Source organism: Uranotaenia lowii, chromosome 1 (genome assembly GCF_029784155.1).
Source record: "Uranotaenia lowii strain MFRU-FL chromosome 1, ASM2978415v1, whole genome shotgun sequence".
NCBI classification, from domain to species: Eukaryota; Metazoa; Arthropoda; class Insecta; order Diptera; family Culicidae; genus Uranotaenia; species Uranotaenia lowii.
In genome coordinates this window covers 48,864,783-48,875,969 of record NC_073691.1, presented here as the reverse complement: position 1 = coordinate 48,875,969, position 11,187 = coordinate 48,864,783, and the positions used below count along the sequence as shown (strand labels likewise).

The following is an 11,187-nucleotide window of genomic DNA, read 5'->3' as shown; positions in this document are numbered from 1 at the left end:
AATGTGACCAGTCGCTCCGGTGCGATGGACCCTTCCGGGGGGTTTTCAAATTTCAAATTTAGATAAAATGATTAACAATACCAAAAATAAACAATTGAAAAGGAAAGGGTTTTCTTACACCATTTGTCACTCATGTTCAACACAAAAACTAAAAAAATGACTGATAAACAAAATTTTCTCAGTCATTTTTTTAGTTTTTGTCAAGAAAGTAAGAAATAAATTAGTTTCAAAAGAATTTCTTAGCAAATTTAAAATTAAAAAATATCTGAATTCTAAAATAAATGTCAAATTTTGTACAAAACTTAGCATGAATAGATGTTAGGAAAATGATAATAATTGTTAATTTTTATTCATCTAAATTTGGAATTCTTTTCCTCATTTTTAACTGGAAGTTTAGTGAGAAATTCCGCTGTAATTTTTTAATTTGAACAAAAAATATTTAATCACGATTTAAAATGCAAATTACCGATTACTGAATAAGAAATGAATTTTGAACAGAATTTTTTCAATGTTTGATGTTTTAATTTAATTTTATAAAAAGTAGAATATCTTTATAATAATTTTAAAAGTGTCAGTTATAGATAAAATTTATTTTGAAAGTTGCTACTTAGAACAATTTTTCAAACTTTTTGGATTAATTTAAAAATCATGATCGATCCAAAAATATGATTTCATATAAAAAAACATTAATAAAAAGTTTTTAAAGTTTCAATCGCAGGTTTTTAAGCTTTGAATTACAAGCTCTGAGTATTTTGTCTCTTTTGATTAAAATATTGGGTCCTGAAAGAACAGAAGGTTGAAATTATGTTTTTTTTATTTATAATTTGGAGTTAAAGGCTTATGGTTGAAGAACACGAAAATTTAGAATTTAAAAACAAGGAAACAATTGTTAAAAATATGTCTTAAAAATTTAAAAAGTTTGATTAAAAAAATCCGGCAAGTTGATTATAAAATTGAAAAAACAGTATGGCAGTAAAAAAGATTAGTTTTTAAAAACATTTCAGGAAGAGTTTTTTCAATGAACATGTTTCATCATAACCATTTTGGTGCTTATTTTTTCAATTATTGATTTGGTGAATAGTGTCCTCAACTAGAAATTTTGTCAAATTCGGCCATTTAGTTTTGGTAATAAAGAGTTTATTACTAGTAAAATTGATAGATAACTGATTATGGAAAAATGTCATTACAAGTATTTTTGACATCACATCAGAAAGTGTAAAAAAAACTTGATTCTATTTAAAGCTCATTAATTCATATAAAACTTTTATTTCTAAATAATATGTTTTTGATTTGAGTTTTTGTAAAAAGAAAGTGCAGAAACTTCTCTAAAGATTTTAAATTATTTTCATTTCAATAAAAAACCCACCGTACGAGGAAAGGTCTCTGATATGTCTAAACTCACTCGAAAAGCGGCGCATCGAACTGCAGCAAGGTTTTAATTTCGACACATTGACCAACCGTATTGACTGTGCTTACATTCTACAACGTGTTAACATTTATGTACCAACGAGAACACTTCGACAACGTCAGTTTCTTTCAATTCCTCATAACCGTACTGCCTATGGCCAAAACCACCCTATTGACAACTGTTGTGAACTTTTTAATTTAGTGTATAATTTGTTTAATTTTAATATGTGCAAACGTCGTTTTAAAATAGGCTTAAGAAGAATTTCCTAGTTTTTAAGTCATCAGTCTGTACGGTAATTAAACCAAAGACGAAATAAATAATAATAAATATAAAAGCTGATAGAAATATTGCATACATATTTAGATTCGGGGAACCCAAATTAGTTGAAATTATCGTTTAAATTCATTGCACCTAAAAAAAATGTAATTTTTGTGGCCTTGTGTAAATTTGTACAACCCTTTTTTTAAGTATTTAGAAGAACAAAAAACACGAAATAAAATTGAGTCTGAAATTGTTTTTTAAAGAATATTTCATATCATCATAACATTTGTTATGACATAAAAGATTTTTTTTTCATAAAAGAAAATGGTTCGTTTCAATCTCAATCTTAATTACACTTCTTAATAAAAACCCATTCTAACTAAAGACGAGATAGGGTTTTTGTATATCAAGTTTTGAGTTCCAATACAAAAGGTTGATTGAACTAAAAACTAGAATCTACAATCAAAGTTAGTTTCAATTCACGAAGTCAAACAATGTCGTAGATCGAAATGTCTCAAGCCAAGGGTGATTAATGCCGAAATTCCGCCGGAGGCGAAAAAAATTTCTAACTGACTGATCAAGTGATTTACCGTTACTACCGTCAATTTTAACACGCGCAATTCAAATTACTCTTTCATTGGTTTATTATCGGTGAAAAAAGTGACTTTTGGTGATAAAAGTGACCATTTTTCAGAAAATAGTGACTTTAGTGACCAAATGATGAAAAAAGTGACTTTTTAGTGACTGACCCAAAAAAAGTGACCAAGTCACTAAAAAGTGACCAAGTCACTAAAAAGTGACTTGCTACCAGCCCTGCGCTTGGGGGGGGGGGGGGGGGGGGGGGTGATCACCCCGATCACCCCCCCCCCCCCATAGGACCGCGCCTGGCTGCCAGACATTATGAGTAATTAAAAATAAAATTGTTTTCCAGACTTTTTTCTTTCTGACCCAGTTTATGATAATCTAGTAATACATACAATATTATTATAAAAATAATTACTGTGTATTTGATGAAATAGCATAAATTGTTTAATACATTGTATTATTTCTTGATAAAATAAATTCCAAACTTTTATTTATGACAAGTGAAATGAATTTGAATACTGTTTCTTTCAGAGGTCTAATAATTTCACATAGATTCCAAAAACTGAAATCCCATAATTTAAAAAAAAATCCAATAACTTTTGATGCTCAGTCATGAAAAACGAATGACGAATTTAATTTTTTATCGATTGAATTGAAAATCAGGACTAAAAATGAAAGTTCCTTTGGCTTGTTTTACACAGATTCTATTCGAAAGTTTGTTTTGTCAATTATTAGGACAATAAATTTTTAAGATTTTTAAGCATTGCCATCCAAAATTTTTGCTTTTTAGTACAATAAAAACCACTGCACTGACATAAAGGGTCCAGAAAAAAACCTTCGTAAATCATGGCGTCAACTGCCCTAGCAAGGTTCCGTACGGTTACCACCTTACCCTGAGAGGAATGAGCTTCTATCAGTGACGTTTTTTGGTTAAAAAAAGAGACCATTGGCAACGGATTTTCGTCTTTGATTGATATTTGTTCAGCAGTTAGTTTGAAAATATAGTTATATTTGGATTCCAGATAACGAATACTAAAATACAATAAATACTTTAATACTGAGATGAACTAAAAAAAATCAATTGATTCTAATTACATATCAGCGGTCGACATCGAATGTAATCGGTGGAAGTTAAAACCGCCTCATACGAACTCGTTCCTCGTTGCATTCGTCAATCCCTGTAAGAAATGATCATTTCAATTATCCCTGAGCTTAATCGATTAACCTCTCAAAACTTACTATGATAACCGGATCCACTTGGACCGTCCCCGTTCAGTACGGAAGTGACGGAGATCTTGCGGGGGCTCTCGGCGTATCGCCAGGTACCACTCGGGTCACTACAGTACCGATCCGCTCCGCTGAGCTTCCGGCCATTCAACAGCTCCAGATGATCCTGGTGGGACCAATCGCGCCCCCGGGTAATGCGACTGATGTTGGCCAACAGGAACTCCTTGTCTTTGGCCTCCAAGCAGAGCAGTTCCTTGAGCAGTTTGACTTTGGCAATTTGGGCCTTAGATTTGGCTCTTAGGTAGTACGCTGCAATTGCCATTGTGAGGAGAACCCCGCCGATTATGGCCGGTTTGGTGATGTAGATGAAGATCTTCCAGAAAATGTGCTCCTCTTTGAGTTTGAGAATGCCCTGCATAAAGAGCTGGTACATGTAGGAATCTTCCCGGAAGGGTCCACAATCTTTGCTGACCGGAATCTGGGTCATGATGTAGCCGTGGGTAACCATCACCCCGAATAGAGATACGAAGATCAGTACCAGTAGCAGAGTGTGGGTTTGGCTGGATCGCCACAATTTGCTAGGTGGTTTACAGAAGTAGATTAGCGAGAACTTTTTGATGTAGAACATGAGAAACAGCTTGCCCGCTACGATGACGCAGAGGAGTGGCGAGAAGAGCAGTCCGAACCAGAGCAAGGTTTGGTTGTAAACCAGGCCTAGACTGTTGTTGGTGAGACAGAACTCCGGAAGTGAGATCGATCGGCTGTAGAACCGGTTCAGGGAATATCGGGTAGCTTGAAGGAAGGCCAGGAAGAGGACCGATACTATGAAATCGATGACAACCAGGCGGTAGATTTCCTGGCCCACCGAGGTTTCCCAGCAGGACTCATAGGTTTTGTTGAGCCAGTAGAACACGAGCACCCCGATGATGCAGAGTTGTAAGAGGAAGTTGCGCAATAAATTGATGTTCAGAGCTGTTGAGGCACGCTGGTATTTTTCGAGTCTGAAAGGAAACAAAAAATTGTTACTAACGGAAGTGAGAAGCTATCCCGATGAACTTACCTTGATATAAATCGAAAAACATAAGAGAACGTGAACATTGTGACATTCGTGGTGATAGAAACGTAAAGCGCTGCCCAAGTACTGAAATGTTCCGTCTCTCCGAACCACTTCAACATCGTCCAAATTCCGAAACAGATGCTGGTGATCATCGTTAGAACAGCCGAATGCGCCACCATGTGCAGGGCCAAACCTCGAATCTTGTGCCACCTTCCCAGAGATCCCTCCGCCTTGTTGGTCGTGGAAAGGTACTCGTTAAGATCGTGAAATATGGCGGCATGCTTCAGTTGAGCTGCCTTTTCATTCGCAATCCCAAAATCCCAGGAACAGAAAATCTTGTGGGTCAAAATGTTATGAACTGCTCCACTAGCTTCAATAAAACTGATCCTATATGAGCGGGCCATACTTAGCGACACCACTACGAAGATTGTTAAAGACATCACCACAATCGTTAGGAAGTACGCATGAGGAAGACTGTATTCGGACGTTCCCGGGATTAAAGTGAACGATGCGTCGCTGTAGAAACCATAAAACATGATTGAATCGGTGAAGTAACCCTGAAAATGAAGATAGCCTATTAGGAAATGATTGTCTTGAACTTGGAAGTCACTTTAACGAACCACTATCCACAAGAAATGTATGCTTGCGTAAGAATTGAAAAAATAGTTCTGATTTAGGATATTCGTCATCAACATCAATCAAACCTACCTCCGCGGTGAATAAATCCGTGAACATAAAATCCGATCTTCCAGCAGTAAACAGCTCAACCGGGTCAGTCCTATTCTGAACTTCTTCAACTCCAGAGTACAAAATCTGCGGGAACGTTACAAACCAAAATACAAATATGACCAGCACCAAATCCAGCACCAGCAGCCATCGAAGAAATTTAAAATAAGCACTGATTCGACTGCCAAAATGACCCTCGATCTCCTTCATGCTGCCGTAGAAAAGTTCAAAATTGGTAAACGAGTGGCGCATCAGCTTGGAAAGCCGGCTGGCCAACAGTTTGGTGCGGTACTTGCATTTCCTCAAAAATCCGACCGAACGGGATCGGCTCACGGATCGACGATTTACGGTCCGAGTCAGATTGGCCCGAATTTGGCGCTTGATCGATAGGGTTTGGGCCATCGATTTGATGGCATCGATTCGGAGCTGCTCCGAGTGGGGGTTGTCCCCCATCAGCTGTTCCCGCTGTTCCAGCTCCAGGGTGATCTGCTCGATGTCCGAAGCCGTCGTGGTGATGAGATCGCCATCGATGGAAAGAGCTTAAACATAAAAAAAGGAATTTGAGATAAATTTTGATCATAAGGCGTTTTAGAGTGGTCTACTCTATTAGCGACATCCATAGGAGCTCCCATGGGTCAGAGTCGCATAATAATAGTTTATTTAAATGTATATGCCAATCAGTGAAAAAATAGAGAGGTTGAAATACACGAGGTAATGATTATCGTAGATTTTTTTTTAACCTGTCTTATACAAATTATTACTTGAAGTTAGTTTGTTTGTCCGACAAGTGTTAAATTTCAGTGTCAATACCAATTCTTCAACTTTTTTACTCGAAACTGCGTCAGGTAGAAGTTGACCTCTCTATACTTCCGATTTACTCTGTCTTAATGTCGCGGGATTAGCCTATGCGTCCAACTGGCGTTGTTTGATGCGTCCCATTGCTCTTGCCAATTGAGCTTTGAAGCTGCCCGTTGAGCTTTACGTACTCCTCTATCAGCTCTTGCTTCGTAACACTCCTTATCCTCCACCAGAGTTTTGTCGATGGGTATCATGCCCGCGATAACAAAAGCTGCATCTGCTGATATGGTCCTGTATGCACAGGAAACTCGCATGGCTATCACCCTATGCGTGCTCCGTAATTTGGATCTGTTGCGCTCTACCTCTATGGTGGAGCTCCAGGCCGCTCCTCTGTACCGTAGTTTCGACAGTGCTACGCTTGCAAGAAGACGTCTCTTTCTACTCTTTGGACCATGGCAGTTCGACATAATCCAGGCAAATGAATCGATTACTTTCGATACACTCTCACTGTTTCGAAGATGTCGTGTCTACACCAGCAATCTTCATGGGCGGCACAACTTTTTCGAGTAGAACTTCGGTTTTTTGGTGAGTTATCTGAAGCTTATTTCCCTCCTTCCAGATGCCAACCCTTTCTAAGGACACCGTTGCAAGATCTTCTACATCCTCGATTGTTTCGCCGGTGATCATGACACAACACTGCATTTGGGATTCCGTCCGGACCAGGGGCCTTATTCACCGCAAGTTTTTTAGCGATAGCCACTAGTTCCTCGTTCGTTACTGGCTCGATGTCATGGGCTCACGCGTCGTAGTGGTCACTGCGTCGGGCTATGCTGCGGGAAAAGATGTGTAACGATCTCTTTCAATTCTTCTGGACACTTTCCGGTCGACGACCTTGGGCCACCGAATCTTGCCAGTGCAACTCTATAGACTTGGCCCCATGGTTTATTATCTTCGTTCTTGCATAACGCTCCGCCTTGTTGTCATCCGCCTGTTGCCTTTCGGTTGATTTCTGCAATCTCTAACGAAGTGTCCTTCTTCACCGTATCTTCGGCAATATCGTGACCGGTCAGGTCCGTTGCAGCTTTGTGATTGGTGATCTAAGTCTCAGCAATTGAAGCAGCGTTGCATTTGTTTCGGTATCCTGGGCGCGGTCTTAAAGTCCCCTTATACTCCCTACCGTCAGTAGCATGTTGGCCGTTTTTGGGAGACGAATCGTTGCAATCTGCATTCCACCGTACGCCTTTCTCACTTTTATAGCTACGGATTCGTTGCTCATGCTAGGTATGATGGAAAGTTCTTTCTCGAGCTCCTCTGCAATTGTAAACTCATCCAAGTCGTTGCGCTCAATAGATGCGACAATCTTCTTGATGTCGGCGGTCTTTACCGCCGGGTTTTTTAGGCTCGAAAAGCAGTTCGCCTTTTTGGTTCGTCTAGTTTTGGTGACACTTTCACCAAGAATAGATAACTTTGGCTCTGCTCGTAGCTTCCGCAACGTTGTGCCTTTTTTCGCTTCCCCGATGAGGTCATAAACCATAGACAATCCGATGACAAGTCAACACGTACAATTCATTAAGCTGTAAACTTTCTTCCATGATACAGTTTAACTCTTAAAACTAGCTCAGCGAATGATTGACTCAAACAGATTACAACGAACAGAGCATAAAGATTTGCTCAAGAGAACAAAAACAAAGCCGTTCTTGCGCTCGAGAGTAAGTACATGATGGCAGTTCTAAAAATAGCTCATGCTCCGCTTATCTCGCTAGTCTAGGGCAGCAGGTTGAAGTAGCCTTGAAAGTTTACTTTTTCCCTTTGCAATCGAGAACCAGATCAATCGTTGCTAATATCCTATGAGAAGTTGGGTACTCACTTTTTTGCAACCGCGAGGGCATCAATCGGACCGTCTTGTTGTACATGTTTCGTTTGTTATTTTTGATGCTCTTCCCAAAATTGGCCGACCATCTTCGAAAACTCTGCAAACACAATGGTAAAGAAATTTCATCAAAACAAACCCTGTTGTGGTCGTCGTCACGCTGCATATGGCAACAATAATAATAACTAAAATAATTCTAACGAGAAAGCCGAGCAAGCTTCAGTCTGTAGTGATATGTAAATTTAAAAATACACTTACATCGACAGCCACTCGACTTGCTCTGCTACAATCTGTGCCGGCGCTTGTTTCGAACTGGCTGCCATCGTCATCGTCTTCGTCGTTAATGCCTTCGCCATCGTCATCGTTGCCAACGCCCAGCCCGCTCAGGTTCCTTTCGAAATCTTGCACCTGGTCCAGTTCTTCGTCCAGCTCTTCCTTCCGACCGAGACCACTCTTTCGAAGTTCCCCACTGAAACTGTACTGACCACGATAGGCATCATCCCGACGCAGCAGAAAGTTGCTATCGCTCGTGTTCTGGAAATCGCTGGACGACGACGAAGGTGAACATTTAGGAGTGGCACCAAATCCCGGATGCTGTTGCTGATCGTTGACTTCCTTGTATCGTCGTGACTCACCACCATTGCCTGCAGCACCACCCTCGTCGTCTATCACCTCAATATTAAACACATCACTAACCGTTCGGCGATGCTGCTGCAATTTAGTTGCAGCCATCATTACACCAAATCCGGATGTGGTTAAACGACACTATTTTGGAACATTTCGAAAATATCTCCGGAAACGATTTCACCTTTTCTCTCTTTGACGACGCAACAAAGCTGGAAAATTTTCCAATCCGTTTTGACGTTCCAGGTTTATAAACCATTCCATATATGGAATGTATAGTGGTGCCAGTGTTGAGATGGTGATGCTTCTGTTTGAAAGAATTTTGAACTGACTGCCCTGATTTGTCAATTTACGACTAAAATAAAGGTTTATGTAACAACGGTTATATTTTTATTTATTTATTTTTTAATATCAAGTCAAAAAAATTCTCAAAGTTGCTTTAAAACACGAAAAACATGTAACATGAACAAGGATTCAAATTAATGCGAAACTACAAAGCTGTCAGCACTTCCGCATTCGATCAAAACAAAACGAAACAAAAACATTCAACAAGTGGAGAGCACAGACAACGATGGTACAGACTTTCGTTCAATGGGACAGTGGGCCACAAGCGTTCATTGCAACGGCTATTTTATTTAGTTTTGAAATTACAAAATAGAATTTATTTATAAGAAATTATTCATCAATTAACTCAGTTTTAAAACAAACTCTTCAGCACCGGAAATACTAATTTTATTAGGCAAAAAAATTCAACGGGGAACTTTAAATTCGATGATCCGAACAAAAATCACAGGTCACAGGTATATGAACAACACAGACAACAATTTACATTTTCGATTAACAGCATGCAGAATCACGTTGATCGATTCGCTTAAACGAGGGGTATGTGGCTACGATGTAAAATAAGAAAGTAAAGATGAAATCCAAAACAGTTGTGCGATTTTATATTGTTTGGATGAAATCTAGCGTAACATTTAAAAAGGGCGAAACTGCCAAATGTAAACAAATCGAGTTAACGGTCATTCCGGATGTACGCGGTTGCACTTTACCTTATTAACGCGGTTTCATCTTAAAATCACTTAAAACTTTCAAAAAATTAATAAAATTCAATTGGGCGAAACTTCCTGTTGATGCATTTTTGTTGGAACGTGAAGTTACGCCTATTAAAAATGGGGTGAATTTTTCTATTCGTGTAGGGCCAATAGGCGTAACTGAGTTGACCGTTGTGGGATACCGCCAGACGATATTATTTCTGTTCTACATTCGAGTCAATAAATCTATTACCAAAGTATCGAACAGTCATCAAAGCACCCCTCGTCAGTAAACAATGAGTTACCACCAGATGTCACCGTTGGGATTTCGCCCCACGCGCATAAGCTGCCTCGCCCTACCTCAGCGAGTCGAGTTCAAACATGTAACCCGAACGCACGCGGTGCATGCTCCGCTCCATCGGTATCGCCGCAGTTTTCCGCCAACGTGCCTGAATTATCCTCAGGTGAGAATGCAGTTTTCCTGATCTCTTGGCCTCGACCGGAACCAGGTTGCACAATTGGCGATCCTGCCAGGAGCTGTTACATTGGCCAGTAACAGCTTAATTTACAGAACCAGTTATGATCAGAAAAGGTGAGTCTTGTTCTGATTTTCAGCAGCCATTTTTTTTTTTGCAACTGCATGGCAAGCGTATACAGTGTAGGCAGTAGAGTAAAAGTTATGCAAATTAAAGCTTTGTTTGATTGTGAATTTTTTATTATGCGTATGTCCTATTCGATACTTTTTTTGGGCTCGTTCTCGAATCTTATAAATGATCTAGCAGTACCGGCTCGATAAACTAATGTGCGCGACACAATCTGGCAACGGGAATCTTATTTGGTAGCTTGTTAAATGCACACCTGCTCTGTTTTATTTCCTTTCTTAAAATATGATACAAACGTTTCTTGATAAATGATAACAGCACCCTCTGTGACAGGAAGTTCTCGAACGTGATTGGAATGATAACTGCATTAATCTGCAAGGTTGATGGTGATGATGATTATATTCAAATTTAGGCTTTGCAGTGCTTAAAGCACAGGAATCTATTGGTTTTCTTCGATCAGTAAGAGTGAAACACTGCTATAGACATCAAATTGTTGTTTTTGCTTCATCATTCCCTTAACTGATGACTATCATAGTTGAACTTCTTTTATTAAAAGGCTTCTAACAAAAAGTTTCGCAACGTAAAACAGGCTTCTGTAGTTTCAATTGAAAATCAGTTTATTGGTGGTACTAGCTGTCTGGCGTGACGAAGACCTCCGCCTGTTACAAAATGTAATTTCGAATGATGGAGCGTTGAATCCTGTTGTATAGCCTGTTTAAATAAGGATATTGAATTGGCGCGATGCAGACTTCCGCCTGAAAAAATAGAGAATCTACCTATTTGATTAAGGCTGCCTGGCGCGACGAAGACCTCCGCCTGTTAGAGTATCAAAGTTTAATGTCGGCGCGATGCAGACTTCCGCCTTGAAAAAAAAGAGAATAAGTTGGGCGCGACGAAGACCTCCGCCTGGTAGAATATGAAAGTTCAAGAATTGGCGTGATGCAGACTTCCGCCTGAAAAATCGGTCTGGCGCGACGAAGACCTCCGCCTGGTAGATT

The 11,187-nt window shown here is 39.5% G+C and overlaps 1 protein-coding gene across 1 annotated transcript; it reads right to left on the bottom strand.

Annotated features, from left to right (window-relative positions):
- Window positions 1–3,242: 3,242 nt before the first annotated feature.
- Window positions 3,243–8,796, bottom strand: LOC129739266 (transmembrane channel-like protein 5). Its single transcript, XM_055730689.1, has 6 exons — window positions 8,191–8,796; window positions 7,930–8,032; window positions 5,247–5,803; window positions 4,542–5,095; window positions 3,494–4,482; window positions 3,243–3,432 (listed from the first exon to the last, which is right to left on the bottom strand). Exons 1-6 carry the CDS (start codon window positions 8,665–8,667, stop codon window positions 3,386–3,388), a joined length of 2,727 nt encoding a protein of 908 aa, XP_055586664.1. The 5' UTR covers window positions 8,668–8,796; the 3' UTR covers window positions 3,243–3,385.
- Between the last annotated feature and the right edge of the window lie 2,391 nt (window positions 8,797–11,187).

What these genes read in the sequence shown, in the direction of transcription:
- LOC129739266 (XM_055730689.1), bottom strand. Translation starts at nt 8,667, where the DNA reads ATGATGGCTGCAACTAAATTGCAGCAGCATCGCCGAACGGTTAGTGAT. An exon ending in GCCCTCGCGGTTGCAAAAAA is followed by an intron (nt 5,804 to 7,929) that starts GTGAGTACCCAA and finishes TTTATGTTTAAG; the next exon opens with CTCTTTCCATCGATGGCGAT. An exon ending in AAGTGGATCCGGTTATCATA is followed by an intron (nt 3,433 to 3,493) that starts GTAAGTTTTGAG and finishes CATTTCTTACAG; the next exon opens with GGATTGACGAATGCAACGAG.